The sequence below is a fragment of the Lytechinus variegatus genome, chromosome 2 (assembly GCF_018143015.1).
Source record: "Lytechinus variegatus isolate NC3 chromosome 2, Lvar_3.0, whole genome shotgun sequence".
NCBI lineage: Eukaryota > Metazoa > Echinodermata > Echinoidea > Temnopleuroida > Toxopneustidae > Lytechinus > Lytechinus variegatus.
The window spans coordinates 81,387,455-81,408,126 of NC_054741.1; the positions used below are offsets into that span (position 1 = coordinate 81,387,455).

Sequence of the window (20,672 nt, forward strand, 5' to 3'; positions counted from 1 at the left end):
ATTACACTGAATCAATATATTCATATCTCTCCCATAACCTGACAACATTCTGAGGCCACTTTTCCTTTAAGTTTGTAAATAATGTCATGGTACATTTGGTTTACAACAGTGATTTTTTTTAAATCTTAATATATGTAAATAATGTTAAGATAGTTTATAAATGTTAATCCCTGTCCAAATAATGTTGTAGTTTCTCTATCATACTCTAGGCTATTACAAAAGGTATCTCAGTGTTCAGTGAATCCTTGGGGAAATATGCATCTGCCAAGCTGTCTAACTCACCACCAAGATCACCTGAAAGTCCTGGGGAGAAGACTAGTAGTAGCCCTCCTCACAGACAGGGTACCCCTGGGATTGTCACTGTGGTTGATGCATCTTCTTTAGAAGGGGAGGTAGGTTTTAAAATACCCATCTATGTAAAGTGATATTTTGATTGTGACAATGCTGCAGTTTGTTGGAAATAAGATGTAACTTTGCTATATTCAGTCTCATACACTGAATATAAGGTATGAATGGAAATGTCTTATGTGTAATTTTACCTACTAATATTTCATGAGTATTATTAGATGATTTTCTGTATTGAGCTCTCCAATCTATCAAGCATGATGCTAATAATTGATGAGTATTTCTTATTCGGGTATGCAGTCCTTTCTTTGGACTTCTTGCCTTATTCCTATATCAATTTCTAAAAGATTATAGGATTTATTTGGTCAAACAAACTGAAATTCTTCAACCACAAAGAAAGAATATGTGTAATAGAGAATTATGCCATGTCTCTTTATCTTGTATGTTACACATGGAATATGAATAGGAAGGGAAAATGTTCTGAAAATATAAATTCCATGCATGTAGCAAGTAGTGTTGCTCCTGAACAAAAGCAAAGTAACTTAATTATTACTCTATATTTGCAATGCAATGAATACATTAAAATCACATTTTAAATTGCAAATTTACATTTTGTGCAAATTTTGTCATATTCGATGTGATGTTATATCCATATTTGATTATTCAAAGTATGAAAATTAATAGAAAATTGACCAGCATTACCAATCTGAGATTTAAAAGTAGATTAATTTTGAATGTATCAAAGCTGTGTCACATGATAATGATCTTTTAAGGTATTGATAGTTTGATACTCTTTCTTTAACAGTTTAATGTTACAGATGACAGCTCCGGGGATGGAGTTGTAGCTCATTTCCAGGCACATATCAATGAACCTGTCACAGCAATGACCTTTGACCCCAGTGGTAGGCTACTGTTCACTGCTGGTGCCCAGGGTCATGTCTTTCATATATTCCGCATCACAAGCCATCCCTGTAGATCAGGCCTAGGGGCTGTGCATCATCTATATATCTTATACAGAGGAGACACTGCTGCAAAGGTAAGCACCTCATGGAAAGTGTAGATCAGTCCAGTCTAATGTGCATTATCTATAACACTGATGCAAATTTAAGCACATGATGAGTGTAGATCAAGCCTTGGTGATCTGCTTCATCTAAAACACTGATGAAAGGAAAGCACCACAAGAAGAGTGTAGATAGGCCTCGGTGATGTGCTTCATCTAAACCATTGATGCAAGGTAAGCACTTGATGAAGAGTGTAGATCAAGACTTGGTGATGTGCTTCATCTAAAACACTGAGGTAAGGTAAGCACTTGATGAAGAGTGTAGATCAAGCCTTGGTGATGTGCTTCATCTAAACACTGCAAGGTAAGCACTTGATGAAGAGTGTAGATCTAGCCTTGGTGATGTGCTTCATCTAAAACACTGATGCAAGGTAAGCACTTGATGAAGAGTGTAGATCAAGGCTTGGGGATGTGCTTCATCTAAAACACTGAGGCAAGGTAAGCACTTGATGAAGAGTGTAGATCAAGCCTTGGTGATGTGCTTCATCCAAATACTGCAAGGTAAGCACTTGATGAAGAGTGTAGATCTAGCCTTGGTGATGTGCTTCATCTAAAACACTGATGCAAGGTAAGCACTTGATGAAGAGTGTAGATCAAGGCTTGGTGATGTGCTTCATCTAAAACACTGAGGCAAGGTAAGCACTTGATGAAGAGTGTAGATCAAGCCTTGGTGATGTGCTTCATCTAAACACTGCAAGGTAAGCACTTGATGAAGAGTGTAGATCAAGGCTTGGTGATGTGCTTCATCTAAAACACTGATGCAAGGTAAGCACTTGATAAAGAGTGTAGATCAAATCTTGGTGATGTGCTTCATCTAAAACACTGATGCAAGGTAAGCACCCAATGAAGAGTGCAAGTCAAGGCTTGGTGATGTGCTTCATCTAAAATACCGATGCTGAAAAGACACATCATTATTTGAACAGGGCAGTCATAAAATTAAATAACCTAGATAACCATCCTTGAAGATACAATATAGAATAATATTAAATCCATTTATAGATTATATTTAAGTAAAGGAAATTTATGAATAGGTAATGGCATATAATTGTACAATAAAAACAAAGCAGAGTACAACAAAATATAAAGTCCGCACAAACCAAAACAAAACAGACAGTGCAGTAAAATCAAAAGATATGCATCTTATGAAAAACATTCAAGTGTTAGAATATGATACAAACTAACATCTAGAGCTATAAATGTTCAGTTAATTTTACAAGGTGTGGTATTGGAAAAAAATGACTAATATCAGATTTAATACTGTAACATAAATCAATCATAATTTTTTTCTTCAAATATTTAATAACAATAATAATAATAGGCATTTATATAGCGCCATCTATCTAGAAATATTCTACTCCGAGGCGCGTTTGATGAGAAAGGTTGAATAGATGAATAGGATTTGATGAGAAAGGTTGAATAGTCATGTAGGGTCCCAATTTATCTAAAGTTCATTAAAATTAATATCAATATAAAATATTTGATGGCACAATGCTATGTCTCATTAAAACAGCACACGTATTTTCCCTTATTGAATAAGTGAAATCATATGATTGATCTTGTTTCCCTGAAAATATACCACTTACGAACCTTTGTAGATATTTTTATTTTTCTAACTTAGTCTTGATCAAGATGATTGTTTTGTTTATTTGTTTCAGGTACAGCATGTATCCTTCACTAATGACAGCCGCTGGGTGGCTGTAAGTACTATGAGGGAGACTACTCATGTATTCCCTATCACTCCTTATGGAGGTAAGAATTATAAAAGGGAGTAGATGGCAGTTTCATATGATCAGGATGCCACATTATAGGCAAAACAGGCAATTCCTTAAATTAAACAACCTTTTTTAAAGCCCATCCTCCACATTTCTGATTGTTTGTCTTGGCTGCAAAGCAGAGTGAGACTATGGATGCTTCTTTTCATGTGGTTCAGGAAGGTCCTGCACCTTGTGGGCTGATATGAATACTTTATTGAATTTCACTGAATACAATGAAGAATGTGAGAGAACTTGATTATAGAATGTGCTGATCTTGAGATTTTTTGTCTCACCTGCGAAGCAAAGTGAGACTATAGGTGCCGCTTTTCCGACGGCGGCGGCGGCGTCAACATCAAATCTTAACCTGACGTTAAGTTTTTGAAATGACGTCATAACTTAAAGAGTATATGGACCTAGTTAATAAAACTTGGCCATAAGGTTAATCAAGTATTACTGAACATCCTATTAGAGTTTCATGTCACATGACCAAGGTCAAAGGTCATTTAGGGTCAATGAACTTAGACCATGTTGGAGGAATCAACATCGAAATCTTAACCTGAGGTTAAGTTTTTGAAATGTCATCATAACTTAGAAAATATATGGACCTAGTTCATGAAACTTGGACATTAGGTTAATCAAGTATCACTGAACATCCTACATGAGTTTCACGTCACATGACCAAGGTCAAAGGTCATTTAGGGTCAATGAACTTTGGCCGAATTGGGGATATCTGTTGAATTCCCATCATAACTTTGAAAGTTTATGGATCTGATTCATGAAACTTAAACACAATAGTAATCAAGCATCACTGAAAATTTTGTGCAAGTTTCAGGTCTCATGATTAAGGTCAAAGGTCATTTAGGGTCAATGAACTTTTGCCGAATCGGGGGTATCTGTTGAATTACCATCATAACTTTGAAAGTTTATTGGTCTAGTTCATTAAACTTGGACATTAAAGTAATCAAGTATCACTGAACATCCTGTGCGCGTTTCAGGTCACATGACCAAGGTCAAAGGTCAATGAACTTTGGCCGAATTGGGTGTATCTGTTGAATTACCATCATAACTTTGAAAGTTTATGGATCTGATTCATGAAACTTGTACATAAGAGTAATCAAGTATCACTGAACATCCTGTTCGAGTTTCAGGTCACATGATCAAGGTCAAAGGTCATGTAAGGTCAATGAACTTTGGCCATGTTGGGGTTTTTTGTTGAATAACCATCATATCTCTGTAAGTTTATTGGTCTAGTTCATAAAAAGTGGACATAAGAGTAACCATGTATCACTGAACATCTTGTGCGAGTTAGAGTAGTATTCAAAGTCAGCACTGCTGCTATATTGAAACGCGTGATGCAGGTGAAACGGCCAGAGGCATTCCACTTGTTACTATTTTGTTTTGGGGTTACCTTTCTTGAAAAAAAAATCATTCAGTTTAGACAAGAGCATCTTTTACCCAAAGTTCCAATATAGTTTTATTACTAAGCAGTGACAAAAAATCGGGTAATATTTCAACTTACTCCTATCACATAAGGGATTTTCAAGTTTGAAGTGTTTTCGGCCTGGCTAATAACACCCCTCTGGATATCTTTCATAGTGATTTAATCAGTAGTCTATACTAGGTTTTCTAATCATCAATTGCATGTGCGATACAATTTGAGTTCAACCATGAACAAGCAACAAATAATTTGCCGGTAAAACAATTTTTTTCATTGAAAATAATTAAATTTTTTAATGCACTTATCATTCATAGAATTCTATTCTCAATCCTGTATTAAAAAGTCAAACAGATTTTTATCAATGTAAGTGACTATTGCAGGGAGGAAAATGATATTTTCAGTAAATGTTATATTGAATTAATGATTAATTTAGGGAGACTAATCTGCAGCCTACTTGGCTGTTTCGGATATTTAAAGGGCTCCATTACTCTCAGCACCATGTATTTTTTTTTCACTGGACAGTTATGAATAGAGATCCTGTTCTTCTCTCCTTTCCTACCTAGGACATGTATGTGCAAGAACACACACATCTCAGAAAATAGTCAATAAAGAGAGTCGGTTTCACAAGAGTGCTGGTCTTGAGGAACTAGAGGAGACTGGAAGATGGAGTCCTGTACATGGTCTATCAGAGAGTCCTACATCATCAGGTGAGTACATGTTTCATGTAGCTGTTATTATATGCTTCTGAAATGCTACTTGGTGATTGCTTAATGGCAAAGGGGTTAAAAAAAAGTAACTCAAAAAGCCTTCGAAATTTCACATATTACATCTTTATGTCCATGAAATGGCCATCTATTTTCTATATTTACCTGATCTGGTTTTGATTTTGTTGGAAGGTATCAAGGAAACAAAGGATGTTTACCTGTTTCTCTGAAAGATTGTTTTACACTTGGTCAACACCATGAAGTCTACACGTGACTACAAAGTGCAGTCCCACATGTAGACTCTCATAGTGTTGAAAATGTATTACTGAAAATGATCGTTGCTTGTTTGATCACTTTCTGTTGATGCACTTGGTCAACATCCCACCATGGTCTGGCATCCTTTGGCAACGCGTTAATCCACACTTTGCCACTCTCGACCCAGGTGTTAAATGGGTACCTGGTAGAATGAAAATCATTGTAACTTGTCCAGTAATGTGTGCGCCTCACCGGCGACTGACTGGAATACTCCTCAGGGAGTAGAGGATGTGCACACATTGTGTGTGAGAATGACTGATTGAATCTGATGACCGGGGTAATAATATATCTGTAAAGTGCTTAGACACGTCGTTCTGATGTATTAAGCGCTATATGAAAGTGGATTATTATTATTATGTGAAATAGTGACATGAATATCAAGTTTCTAAGTCAATTTGAGGTTTAAAAAAAGCCCTGTTTTTTCTCTCCCTCTTTTTGAAAAACTTTGTCTTCTCCAAGTCAGCACTTGTGATATATGCATGTGGAATCACATTATGCATGCAAGACTGACAAAGGATTTCCTCTAGTTTTTTATTTCTCTTTTGATTGTTTGTTTTATAGACCTAATCTAAAAATCTCGTATTTAAAAAAGAATAAAGCACCTCGTAAAATTTGATGTTTTCTATGTTCACAGGTTTCCACACACCGGATTCCATTGCCTCCATTCCTCACAACAGCACACTGAATGTAGCCATTGGTAACCCTCGTCTACCCCCATACCCTCAAACCATCACCATCTTACCATTAGAACAAATCAAACTCTCTACTACACTAAGTGTAGTAGCCACTAGCATGGCAGCAAGCACTACCAAGCCAGTAAGAGGCAAGGCACCTACCCAGAGCTCCGGGGCCAGTGAATACTCAGGGCTTGCTACCTGTTTTGCTATATCTAGAGGGCATGTGCAAGGAGCCAATCAGGTGTCAAGAGAAAAAGGTAAATTATTCCAATTAGATTCTATCTATTTATTCATTAAAATTTTCATTCCTTTATTTATATTTATACTCTTTGAGGTTACTGGATCAAGGTCAAAGGTCATTTTAGATCAATTAATTTGGATAAGAATTTATATTTTCCTCATTCTTTAAAAAAGATGTTGTGTCGATCAAATTAAATGAAACTTGGATGAGTTAGTTATTGGCAAATGACATATAACATGGTTCTTTTTCAAGGTCAATTGAGGTCAACAAATATAGGATCTTATCGCCTAATGGATTTTTTTTTCTCTTTTTGAAAAATAATTTTTTTTAGTTGTTTTCTAAAATGGCACTGCTGCTATATTGAATTGCTTAATACAGGTGAGAATACCAGAAAATTCCACTTGCTTAAATCTCTAATTTGCCATTTTCTTGGAAATAGATATCTTGACACCATAATTGGAGAAGGATTGATACAATATTGTCTAGTACATATGCATAGATCATGTATCTATTTACTCATTCATTCATTCATTTATTGATTTATTTTTCATTTATTTATTTTTAGATAATTTCATTTTTTTTAAATGTATATCTCACCATTTTCATGCAAATAACCTATGGTCAATATTGGTTTTGTCTAGTCATAAGAATCCATTTATTTATGTGTAGAAACTATTGACAGGATTTGTACTAATATACTTTTTTTTCTCTGTCTGCCTTTCTATCCCCTCCCTTTCTTCATGTCTATATTTAATTTCTTTTCTCTTTCTCCTCACCTGTGTCTCTTTGTTTCCATTTTTTCATTTTATTTTCCTGTCTTTCATTGTCTTCTCTGTCCCTTCTCCTTTTCTCCCTGTGTACTGTCTCTGTCCCATCTCTCTATGTCACCACCCATTCCTATTTCTGCTTGTCTTCCATCTCTCTCTCTCTGTCTCCAGATTCTACCAGAGTGTCCCCTATCCCATCCCTCTTCATCATGTCCTGCCATGGGTTCTTGGTGGAATACACCTTAGAGCCAAAGGCTACCCTCCCAGCTAGCGTCAAGAAAGGCGATGATTCACCTCTAGAACTTGTAGCCAGTATGGTGTCTCAATGGAGGTTACAGAGGTAAATCCTTTCCTTCTCTCATATGTAATTGGAATATATTCAGGATGGTCTAGGATCCACCAATATAAGTTTTTTTTTGTCTCTCCTGCATATTGGCAGCATGACAACAGTGAAATCTTAATCAAGGTTATATCCAGTCTAAAGCCTTGGTTAAGGGTCGTGTGGTCCAGTGGTTAGAGCATTGGACTCATAATCGCAAGGTTGTGAGTTCGAATCCCAACTCTGCCATTGTCTCCAATTTGATAACAAGACCCGAGAGTGATATCTGTCATCTCTAAGGTCAGCCACTATGACTGATTAACCTGACGTAAAATGTTTCCTAGGTGATTGGTTATATACCAGCTTGGCGTTTCCCAGCAAAACGTTGTCCTGCTGAGTTCCTACGGGAGTTGCCATAAACAGAAGGGTCAGTAATGTGAAATATATTTGAGTATCAAACATTACAATATTATAAAAATGTAATAGTCATTGAATGCCTTTTTTTCCCCATTAGAATGTAAATATGGCATTTTCCGGCTGTTGAGATTTCTTATTTTAATCTAGCAGCCTGTCTCAGTAATGTTACTTGATTTTAGAATACCTGTTTTAGCACTTACTTTACAAATTTAGTAATTGGATAATAGAAATCTACTGACAAAGATCATATCCTGAAATTCTCAGCCCATTTTATGTGAATTGCATACAGTATGCAAGACTGCCAGGTGCATTCTACTTGATTCATCTTTACATTATTATAATGAAAAAGACAACATACTCACTAGCTGCTCCTCTATATATTACTTATGACATATAGATGTAAGCAGCAGTGAACCATGGTATCCCTTCCAAGTAAAAACTGCTATTTATATATTTTTCTTTTATTTTCCAACTACATGTACATAGAGAATAGTATACTCTTTCAGAAAATTCTGGAAATTTCAAAATATGACCATTCTGACCCAGCCAGGTATGAATCCCTTCAAATGCAAACAGCACAATTTGACATTTTGATTTATTTGTGTGATGCCTAGTCACATTTATTCCCTGTGCTAAAATGGCAAGATTTGATTTGCTATTTCATGACCGACAGTCTTTCACTACCTTAACGTATCTCCTAAGAAGGTGGAAATTCATTAAGTATAGCTATTATTTTTGGATAATTATTCGTGTGCCATGCTGTTCCATACCGGTACTCTTGTTAAGATAGTTAAGCGTACACACTGTCATTTTGTTGAAGTATTCAATTCATTTGTCAAGAATTTTATTTTTATGTTTTATTCCCTAGGCGAAAAAAAAATGCTAAAATTGTACACTGCATTTCAAAACCAGTATGATGTTTGGCTATATAGTGTGCTTTCTTTTCTTCTTTATACAGGGGTATCAACTCACCTGAGTGCAACTTAAGAATACCAGGCAATAGTTTAGTACATCTATTCAGTGATGATGTAGACAGGTCAATCATAGCCACACAAGGTAATTAAAGATTGGCAAATTCTGTTTTACAGGTCTGTATACATACATTTGTGACAACCTGAAATGTCATAAAATCTTTGAAGTTCAACATTTCAATGTGATTCAAGAAGTGCCACCATTTGTGTGAGATCTGTCTCATCATTGCTGCTAAATAATGAATATTTGTCTGAAACGTGAATTGGGTAGAATACTGGTAGCCACTATTATGCAAAGAAGGATAGTATTCCAAGTCTGGAAGCTGCTACAACAAATTTTTTTTGTTTGGGGCTGATCAGAATTTCAACAAATGAATGGTAAGACTGCTTGTGTCAGTAATCAAACAGAGATTGTAGGATGGCATGTATGTTTTGATAGTATTGTTAAGTTACTCAGGTGTCTAATGATAGAGAGATTGAGATGCATTAACAAACTTTAATTTGGAATGCTTTTGGAAAGAGCTAACCAGTGGAATTTCTTATGTACGAGTAAAGTCTGAATTTAGGATCCAAGGCCAAAATTACCTTGATCATTTACATTGTTGCCTTCCAACAGAACTGCATATTATCTTCAATGTCAAGTGTTTCCCATGCCAGAATGCCCCAATCACACTCTATCTATTCCTTAGATTTGAACATTCATGCCTATAGTGCCAGATTGCTGATTAACATTAGTTGACACATCTCTGTTATCACCCTCCGATTTAATTTCACCACATTCAAAACAACACGCTTACATCTTTAAAAGAGCATAATATTGATAACATAGTATTTCATGAGAACTGGATGTTCAAAAGAGAAAATTCATGACACCTTTATTTTATAGAATATATTAATGTATTTATTTTATTTCATGGGGTGCAATGCATAACTATTTTGTAAACATTTTGTGGAAGTACATCATGAAAGCATCTCATTTTTGTAACCTTTGATTCTGTTTGTTTCTCTCTTAGGATCTTTGTACCAGTCACTACCAAGGAATGAATCCTGTGAGAGCCTTACATCAGCGCATAGTAGCAGTCAGGATAGTGACTTTGATGAACCTTGGTTATCACAAGTAAGGCATGCATATATATGTCATGTGTGAGAAAGTGGAGTGGAATTATATTATCCGAGGTTAGTCTGGCAATCACCGTTCTATCTGAGCCCTGAAGGAGAAAGTAATATTGCTGGACCATCTGAGGATGAATACTTCCCACTATACTTCTGAAAGAAATAGTATATTTTATATATCACTTCTATAAGCTAGGATAAAAGATCAATGTAAATCAAGTTCATGAAGAGCCATCCCCATGATATGAGAAAAATCAAGAGCAGCCTGGCTCTAGCCTAAGCCTGAACATCAGACTAAAGCGACTATGCTTAAATTAGCCAGTTCTTTGATAGGCTGGGTTCAGCTGCTTCTTGTCTTCAGCTAGCTTCAATCTTGGTGTGGTTACTTGATTGTGTGCAGGATTTAAACTTCAGAATTTTCACTTACCGGTTTCGAGGTGTTCACATTGTAACTAACTTTGCCGAATGAAATCAAGCAACTCAAAAGTCTTGATGATCAGATGATGGGCATCATTAATTATGTTTATGACTTTAAGCCTCAGAATTTTCACTTACCAGTTTCGATGTGTTCACATTGTAACTAACTTTGCCGAATGAAATCAAGCAACTCAAAAGTCTTGATGATCAGATGAAGGGCATCATTAATTATGTTTATGACTTTAAGCCTCAGAATGGCTTTAAACCTCAGAATTTTCACTTACCGGTTTTGATGTGTTCACATTGTAACTAACTTTGCCGAATGAAATCAAGCAACTCAAAAGTCTTGATGATCAGATGAAGGGCATCATTAATTATGTTTATGACTTAAAGCCTCAGAATTTTCACTTACCGGTTTCGATGTGTTCACATTGTAACTAACTTTGCCGAATGAAATCAAGCAACTCAAAAGTCTTGATGATCAGATGAAGGCCATCATTAATTATGTTTATGACTTTAAGCCTCTGAATGGCTTTAAACCTCAGAATTTTCACTTACCGGTTTGATGTGTTCACATTGTAACTAACTTTGCTGAATGAAATCAAGCAACTCAAGTCTTGATGATCAGATGAAGGCCATCATTAATTATGTTTATGACTTTAAGCCTCTGAATGGCTTTAAACCTCAGAATTTTCACTTACCGGTTTGATGTGTTCACATTGTAACTAACTTTGCTGAATGAAATCAAGCAACTCAAGTCTTGATGATCAGATGAAGGCCATCATTAATTATGTTTATGACTTTAAGCCTCTGAATGGCTTTAAACCTCAGAATTTTCACTTACCGGTTTGATGTGTTCACATTGTAACTAACTTTGCTGAATGAAGTCAAGCAACTCAAGTCTTGATGATCAGATGAAGGGCATCATTAGTTATGTTTCAGTGGAAGGACTATTATAAATAAGCTTACAGAAATCACTAATAATGGGGGTTTTGTTCAACTATTGTTTACATATTTAAAGAAAAATACATTTCCAGGATCAGACCTTATCAATTTTATTTCTAAAAAATTAAGATAATTCAGAATATGCAGAAGTTGAGAAGTGTTTTGTTATAATGTAAAATTTTACATCTATGACAGAAATGAGTCAAATAAGAAATATGGCAGTAAAAGATATTTTTAGTTTGTCACTTTGAAAATGTGAAGAGAATTTAAGTTTCCATTTTCTGTGGTCACTCATATCGTGACTTGCTTTCATAGAAACTGATAGGTCAGGGTAAACAGTTCTGGATAAGGGTTATGAGTAGGGAGGGGATTACAATTAGGATCAAGGTAAGAATAAGTGTTAGTTGTGTCATTGAGTCAATTCTCAAAATCTGTGAGAGGTGATCTTAAATTCATGATGAAACTTTCAGCTAGTCCCATCAAAATTACAAACACCCTTGTAACAAGAATATCTTATTATTTTCACTGTCAGAACTGCAGTACAGAATACAACATCTTTATTAATTTTGTAGTACTTTGTCTTTCTCTTTGGCTTTTTAAGATAATGCCCAATCACACATACACTACCATGGATCAATATTTCTTCAATATATACTCTCAGCATATAAGCGCCATTTTCTCTGACAAGATGAAGTATTTTATCATTTTTACATGATGTCTGCTGGTAAATGGATGGTTATGTACATCAGAGGCTTGTTTTCACTGCCTAATTTGTTTTGAGCCAATCACATGCAAGGATTTTAGAAGTTGCCATTGCAAATCACTGTTTGTTTCATGAAAATTTTCCTAGGTTGAGATGGTAACACATGCAGGCCCACACCGTCATCTATGGATGGGACCACAGTTTGTTTTCAAAACAGTCCCTCAACCAAGCAGTACAACAATCTTATCATCAAGTTCATCTGCCCTCTTGACTGAAGGCTTAGAAACCAACCGGTCTGCCATGGATATGACTGTAGATGACATGGATCTTAGATCACTAAGGTGAGTTTGCTGCTTGATTATTGATTTTCATGATATTCAATTAAATTGATAAATGGTTGTTGTTTCGTGAATTATTTCTGACAAGTACTTACAGTTTTATAGCACACTCTGATCATTCTGGGGCCTGTTGCATGAAATGGTCTTTCGTAGAACCATTCTACGTAAGAACGAGATATCGCTCAACTGTTTCACAAAGCCGATTAGGGCGATACGAAGAATGGTCCTTGGAAAGACACCTCCAGACATGTCCTACGTAGGCATGATCTTCTTTGCACACCGCCCGCCACCGTCGGCATTGAGAGAAAATGCGTTTACGGCAAGCCACACTGACATATCACCTTTAAACATATTTTTAGGGGTTGATGATGCATTTTATTTGGGATGTTAAGTTATTTTTTATATGGGGGCTAGTTGTCATCAATTTTAGGTCGACAAGACGACCAAAAACGGATGTCATTTTAACATCTCCGGGGCAATGTAGGCCCAATTTTTTTAAAAATATGTTTTCTTTTATTCTCCCTCCATCCTATCCCCACCCCTATTCCATTAAAAAAAATAAACTTGAACTATCGAAATGGGCAGCACTGCACTATCTCTCTGACCGCTCATGCTTTCTCATTGTAGACAATTAAACAACTTGAAAACAATTTCTTTAAAAGAAATTATGTAAGGAAAAAAGTATTTATAACGTTCAGCTAAAAAAAGGAACAATACGAAACTAAGATGTTAAACATGCTAAATCTTTTATTTATCTTTATTTCATTTTCATTCTGATTATCATTTTTTGATGAGATCAATTTCAATCAATGAAAATGATTATTCTTGGATTTGGGATACGGTGAAACAAACAAAATCTGCAGTATAGCTAATTTAATTTAAGATACAGATTAGACATATAGCTTACGAATCCATAGACAATGATTACAAATGAAGATAAGTTTATCAAATGAAATATTATGGAAAGTCCATGCGAATAGGCACATTTCAAATCGTAGGGTAGGCCCCTTGCGGCTCCTATATATTATGTCATGTTAAAAGAATTGAAATGTTGAACATATTTTGTATATTCTTAAATCTTATATTATTATAATTATAAGCTTCCATAAATTAAGTGATCAACTTTAAATATGACCAACGTTTATGATCGTTGTAATTTTTAGCATTATTTCTGTTAATAGTACTTTTTCCATTGCGGATCGCACAACTTTTTCTATGTTTTAATTATTATTGCAAAGCACGACTTTATTCACTTGGACATGTTTGCAGCGATGTTCATGTTCCTTGTCTTCGGTTAGTTATCATGCAACTGAGGTATGTTTATACTCTAAATACTCACATTTGTATTCTTGCGTTATATCTAACAAATAAAATAGATAAATTTGATTTTTCACACGCAGCCTCTCATATTTTCCTTTTTAGTCTCATACAATCAGACACTGTTGATTTTGTTTACTCCATTCAAACCCTATTTTTACCTCTACAAATAACATATTAACACGTAATTTGCAAAATTATCACTATATATAAGTATTCTATAAAAATACAGAATATTGAAGAAATAGAATGTCGAAATTACTTAGTTAAATCAATTTTTATATCGGGCAAGGGTCTGTTTCGTTGAAATATCAATGACAGGTGTCTCTAAAAGGACACTGTGTTATAAATAAGGGAAATAATGACAATTTCGATTTTATTCAGTTATGTTTGTGAATCTTCAATTTTTTTTCTCTTTTTACCTCATAAAGTAAGCTCCATACATCAATTCAACAATCAGTAATAAATAAAACATCATTTGATCTCCTTTTATTGAAATAAATGATTTTATGAAAAGTCGTCATTCCAAAATAAAAAGTTCAGGTGACGATGAAGACTAAATATTTTTTCGATACTATCGATATTAAACGATGTCGCGGACTTGGAAGACAACATTGCCTTCGTGAAACGGAAAGCGCTGATTTGTCGCCAATCTTCCTATCTCGGAAGAATGGTCCTAGGACGTTCCTACGTATCGCTCATCTCGTCATGCAACAGGCCCCAGCTTCTCATGGGATGTGCAAATTTTTTTTTAAATGCACTTTCTCAATTTGTCTTGTAATAAACAATAATAGATATATTGCATTGTTGATGTATTTCCTTCCCTTATTTTCATAGTATATTCTACCCCATATGTTGGAAATAGCAAATTTATACATTGGATTTTATATGCTTGCATTTGGTGATTGGGATGAGGGCTGTGACTATATTGCCTAAGAATATTGAATAAGAATATATTGCACAAGATAAAGATGAGGGCGATCTGATGACAGTCATAAGCAATGAGTGTAGTTGACACATGATCCATGTTATCCAGTTTCAAGCAACTCTCTTTTATTTGGTTTATTAATACCCTTTAAAGGATTCAGCCCCTCCGGTCGGATCCACTACCTACCCCTCAAGCTAGGGATGGAAGAGTTCAAAGGTTGTCTAGTTGTGAGGGATCTGCTGGGGCTAGTATAGAGTATGGATCAGGTAAGATCACAATTCTCAAATCATTATAGGAGAAGGAATCCTTGAAACAAGTTGATCGTGTAAGAGAGAGAGAGAGAAAAAAAAGAACAGATCAATGATATTTTTGGGTTTTTGCTTTTGTCTCACTTGCATTGCAGAGCGAGACTTGATGCAATACTTTTCCAACAGCAGCGGTGGCGTTGTCAACATTGAAATCTTAACCAATGTCAATTTTTGGAAATTTCCTCATAATTTTGAAAGAGGGTATGAAACTTGAACATAAGGTCAATCACATATCACTGATTATCTTGAATAATTTACAGGCCACTTGACCAAGGTCAAAGGTCATTTGGAGTCAATGAGCTTTGAACATGTTGGGGGTATTTGTTAAATGTCATAACTTAGAGTTTATGGATCTAGTTCATGAAAATTGGACATTAGGTTAATCAAGAATCACTGATCATCTTGCATTAGTTTCAGGTCACATGACCAAACTTTGAAAGTTCACAAAATATATCATGGATGAAGAGTGAGTTGGCTTGCCATGCATCATGTATGACATCCCTGCACATCCAGGGATGAGAAGCATCAAAGTGCAATTATACTTTCCTAATGAACGCTTGCCTTGCTTAGAAAAAAATAAACAGTGCATGTAACAGTAGAAATGATGCATGTCACATGATTGGCTCTCAGCCAGTTATTTGATAAGGATCCCTGCATTCATTTTATGATAGTAATTTACCCATTGATTTTTGTTCAGGTACATTTGACCATGCATCTAACCTACTAGAAGTTAGTTGTGGTAGCTGGCCAGAGAGCTACCCTAATCAACAAAGAAGCACAGAGATGCTTGAGGAACACCTGAAACAGACCATAGCAGAGGCCATGGTGGAATCACCCAGCTCAGAAACAGGTCCATCCAGCAAACTAAAAGGTTAGTAGTACTTTCTCGTAAGTTAACATGAGAGAGCTTGGAAAACATGACACAAGTGGAGGACAGACTTTAGCCAAATTTGGCAGTTGTTTAACTCAATTATGCCACCATGGTTTTCAAACTTTTTTTTTAAGAAAAGAAGATTGCTTTTGTACACCAGGTGGGTGTTTCATAAAGCTGTTCGTAAGTTACTAATGATCAGTGAACCTTTCTTACGCACAAAATAATCACCAATGCACATGTAATGGAGAATATCATTGACCACAATAAAAGATCACCAGTCGTCCTTAAAGTTGTTCTTAACTTACGAACAGCTTTATGAAATGGCCCCCTGTTTATTTTATAACTTTATTGCCTGTTGTCATGTATGCAAGTTGAGCATGGAATTGCCCCCAGGTTGTGGGAGCAGGGGTTGGCAAGTTGTGTAAAAATAAATTCATCTAATCCCCCTCCCCCCCAAAAAAAATAAATGAATAAAAAAAAAATCACAAGTCACCATAATTGATGGAGGGTCAAGCGAGGGGGGGGGGTGTTGTGCAAGACCCTTCCCCTACCACCCCCACCCTAGGATCCACCCCTGAGCTGCACACATTGGATAGCACTGTACTGGTTGTCATGTGGTATGGTGTACCCATATTAAATGGATGACTAATACTGACACTGTTGTCTTCACACACCAAGAGGCTATTACATAATGCATTTTTGTAAGTTACAAATGACCTTATGTTGCCTTATGCACGATGACTGGTGACCCTTTTTTTTTGAAGTACATAAAATACCCACACATTTTCGTTGGTGTTGACTTAACTTTGAAGAAGGGGTCACCTGTCATTTACAACGTCATTGGTAAATTATGAACAGCTTTACGAAACACGCACTAGATGTGAATTCATCAGAATATAGTTGTATGGGAAGAAGTCTGTTTACCTCTTTGTGTGTTTATAAAAAAAAACTCCTCGATGTTTGCTCGACACCTTGATAATTGTAACACAAGAAAAATGGGATATTTTCAATTGTAGTGCATGTTGATGTGTGGTTGATTGATTTGAATAGCTCATCTGTTTACTGGTCTTTATGGTGTGGATTTCCCCCTAGATGTGTGGTCGTCAAGGAAATGGATATGTGAGCCATGATATTATTGATGTGCTATGTCTCACAATTTTATCTATACCAACTTTGTATATCATGTTGGCATGATTTCACATGCAATCTAAAGTACTTCTGTACAGAAGAGTTTTTCATGCTGCAGGAAGTGAATTGAAAAAATGCAATTGCTGCTAAACTTTTTTTATAGCTCATGCATTGAAAACATTGGTATTTTATTGTGGTATCCACAAAAGTCACAAAGGTTAAAATTTCATTAATCAGGAATTATCAGCAAACAGTATTTGTAAATTATGATTTTTTTTGTTAAAGAAAGATACATTGTGAGATTGAGGATTTGATTGTAGTTCCACCTAATACTACTATTCATTCATTCTTCAGTATACAAAGTCTTACATGTACAATTTATGAATGTAACTTATATACCATTCTATTTACAGTTTGTTTGTATTATACCCTTATGCTAACCCATATCTAACAGTTTTCCAGTCTAACTTACATGTATTCCACTATTCACCCTCATCTCCTGTTTGATATAGATTGATAAGCTCATTAAAAAGGGACTATTTGGAAAGTTTCTTTAATTTAAAACCCCATTTGGTTTCCTCTGTACTTTTTACTCCCCTTATTTTGAGGACCATCATTCATGTATAATATAGGAAGTAGATTGAGTCGTAATGGGGATGTTAGGCTGCCTTGTCTTCTTGTCTAAAAGAGAAAGGAGCTGCCTTGTCTTCTTGTCTAAAAGAGAAAGGACCCCTTTAGGAGAGCAAAAAAGCACTTATTATACTAGAAGAATAACCTAAAAACAAACGCAAAGTTGGTTTAAACTATCAATAAGTAAACCTTAAATTTGATGTGAAATCAACTACATTGGATTTCATTTTACTGCTTTAGGAGATAAATTAATACAAATAAAAAATCCTGCAATATTCAAGTTGAACTTACATACATGTACTTGAAATAAAAAGATAAAATTGTTTGTTTTTAATCTTCATCCTATCACATTTTAAAAAATCTTTAAAAATGACCCGTATCATGATTGTATTACCATACTAATTTTTTGTCCTTTTTTTTCTCCTTTCTCTCCTTTTCTTTTCTTGTGATAATTGAACTTTTCATTGTGGCTTTTAAAAAATTTTGTTTCACTTGTTCATGTTCTGTTGTTAATTCCTTATGATATTTCTTTTTTCTAATTTCCTGCACATACTGATAGTATGATAATTTTTGTTCAAATGTGATTCTGCTATGTGATTTTGTGTCTGGCTTTAACATTTTCTTGACAATGCGCTTGCCTGTTTTCTGATTGGCCAATTCTGTTTGTGTGATTGCTATCTATTATTACAAACTAATCTTGTTCTCATTCAATCATTCATTTACTACCTCACTCACTAATGTGTGCATTCATTAATTCCTTCCTTCCTTAATGTGTGCATTCATTCATTCATTCATTTATTCGTTCACTCACTCAAATTCATTCATTCATTCATTCATTCATACATTCGTTCATTCATTCAATCATTCATGTATTACTTCATCCTTTTTATGTCATTCCAATTTTAACCCTAATGTTTCCTCCTCCTTTCATACCATAACTCAAGTGACACCCATTTGTTTGTACTTTACTTTGGGGAATTCCCTTATGATCATGACTGTTCACTTTGTTCTACTCTGTATTTCTCTTGTATTGTGCATATGTTTTCCTTGCATGTCCTTCCTCCCTTAATGCACTTGTACACCACATCCTTAAATTCATCCTCTGTATCACTGCAACCATTTTATCTCTCTTCTCCCTTGTATGATCTGAAATATGATGTAACGTGTCAATTCCTGTCATGATATATACCTAATGTAACCCACATGTGAACACACCCCCATGCATCTCACTCCCCAATATTGTGTTACCTTGCATGCATATGAACACCCCCCATGTAAATCTTTGTAATCCCTTGACCATCATGTGACCTCTGTGTGACTACACCCACCACAGGCACGTCAGCTCCATTCTGAATCCAGCCTCCAACTCCTCTCACCAATATCTCCACTGCTTATTTCGCATCTCTCTTGCCAGGTCACCATCAGCGTCTAAATCCTCCCGAGTTTGTTACCGAGAGCAATGGTGTTCTGAGCTCCAGTGCGGGTTCTGCGGACAGTATCCCGCACTCCTTTGAGGCTCGCCTTTCACCTCAGCACACCATGGATCATATCCTGGTGTTCCCATCTGCAAACAGCAGTTCTCCAGAGTGCAATTGATTGGATGGAGTGTGATTTCCACACTCATTGGATTTGGACAGCTACAATACATCGGTGATGAAACAGTAATTGATGTAGTTGCTGCATCTGGTAATCTGCAAGTCACGGTTTGAGGGTCTTCATGACAAACAGACTGCTTTAGAAAGCATCACAACACAGCTAGCAGTTTACCCCTTTCCGCTAGATTGCTCCTAGCCTGATAAAACTTGATAGCAATTCTTGGCAGATTGTAATACTGTGAACATGTCTTCACATCCAGATTTTTTATACCCATTCTATGATCATCTGTTATTACATGTACTTAGTGGTTTTCCCCATTCATGTATAACCGTGTATTTGAAAAGCCTTGCCATGCACCATTGCTTATCATCATTGACTATAGCAAATGGTTGTTGATCTTTTGATACATTACATGTTCAGTTTTTAACTTCTGTTTTTGACATTAATGGAAAAGTTAAAGGTTTTTTTTTTCTTTCTCATGAATAGATTGCTAATACGTCAGGAGCATGAATAAATTAAAAATACAGTAAAAATGAATAAAATAGTAAATAAAAAAATATAAAAAAAACATGGCAAAGGCCATGTTATCAACCCATCAAATCATTGTAGTTTTAATGATTGTTTTTCAGACAAATGCTGACAACGTACACTGGTTGCAATGTCAGTTTTTAAGAGAGTTGATCTCACTGAATCCAATAAAATGACTTTGGCAATAATCAGTCTAAAATACACAGTTGGAAGTCTATTAATGGAAAACATTTCCCATCAATAGTGCATTTTATCATCTTCCTGTGTTTACATGCAAAACTGTATTTTTAGTTTATTATCTATGTTACTGTGCTTTCTTCATGTAAACTTTTTGATTTACAAGAGCTTTGATTTGGCAACTTCTGATACAAAGTTAATGTGTGAATGTTCCGTCGATTTAACCCTAATACTCTTCAACATTTTTCATGATAAATCTGCCGCACAAAAATATTTGACTGTGTCACTCACTGTCCTTTTACTTTGAAGTCTCCCAATACTTTTTGAGACCAAATAAGCAACACCCAAATACGCATATACAATCTTATGCAACATTATCAAAGTGTATGTCAGATCCCAAATTGCTTAAAACCCCTGATTTTATGTACAAAGTCAGTCAAAAAAATATGTTTTTAGCGAGAATTTATGAGTGATTATTTTTACTTAGAAATTGATTATGGTATCAGAATTGATTTTTATTTACAATTGTTAGCAATGCTATAAACAATATTAAAAAAATAGCATTCTCTTAGCTTTATTTAGTAAATTAGAGCAAAAATGAATGGTTTCATTAAAAAATTAGAATGAATAATTCATATGAAATAAAATGGATGAATTTAGTG

At 35.3% G+C, this 20,672-nt stretch overlaps 1 protein-coding gene across 2 annotated transcripts in view; it reads left to right on the forward strand.

The window, feature by feature from the left end:
- LOC121409237 (breast carcinoma-amplified sequence 3-like) overlaps positions 1-20,467 on the forward strand; it is a 41,946-nt gene extending 21,479 nt beyond the window's left edge. The window contains exons 8-19 of one of the 2 annotated variants that reach the window (XM_041601107.1): positions 210-392; positions 1,151-1,381; positions 3,061-3,154; positions 5,161-5,304; positions 6,251-6,550; positions 7,473-7,641; positions 8,996-9,093; positions 10,022-10,125; positions 12,334-12,527; positions 14,923-15,035; positions 15,775-15,948; positions 19,043-19,127. In XM_041601107.1, coding sequence (XP_041457041.1) covers positions 210-392; positions 1,151-1,381; positions 3,061-3,154; positions 5,161-5,304; positions 6,251-6,550; positions 7,473-7,641; positions 8,996-9,093; positions 10,022-10,125; positions 12,334-12,527; positions 14,923-15,035; positions 15,775-15,948; positions 19,043-19,062 — 1,824 coding nt within the window. In that variant the 3' untranslated portion in view covers positions 19,063-19,127. Of the gene's footprint in view, positions 1-209; positions 393-1,150; positions 1,382-3,060; positions 3,155-5,160; positions 5,305-6,250; positions 6,551-7,472; positions 7,642-8,995; positions 9,094-10,021; positions 10,126-12,333; positions 12,528-14,922; positions 15,036-15,774; positions 15,949-19,042 lie in introns of both variants that reach the window. The other variant, XM_041601106.1, reaches the window with a different exon arrangement.
- The last annotated feature ends 205 nt before the right edge of the window (positions 20,468-20,672 follow it).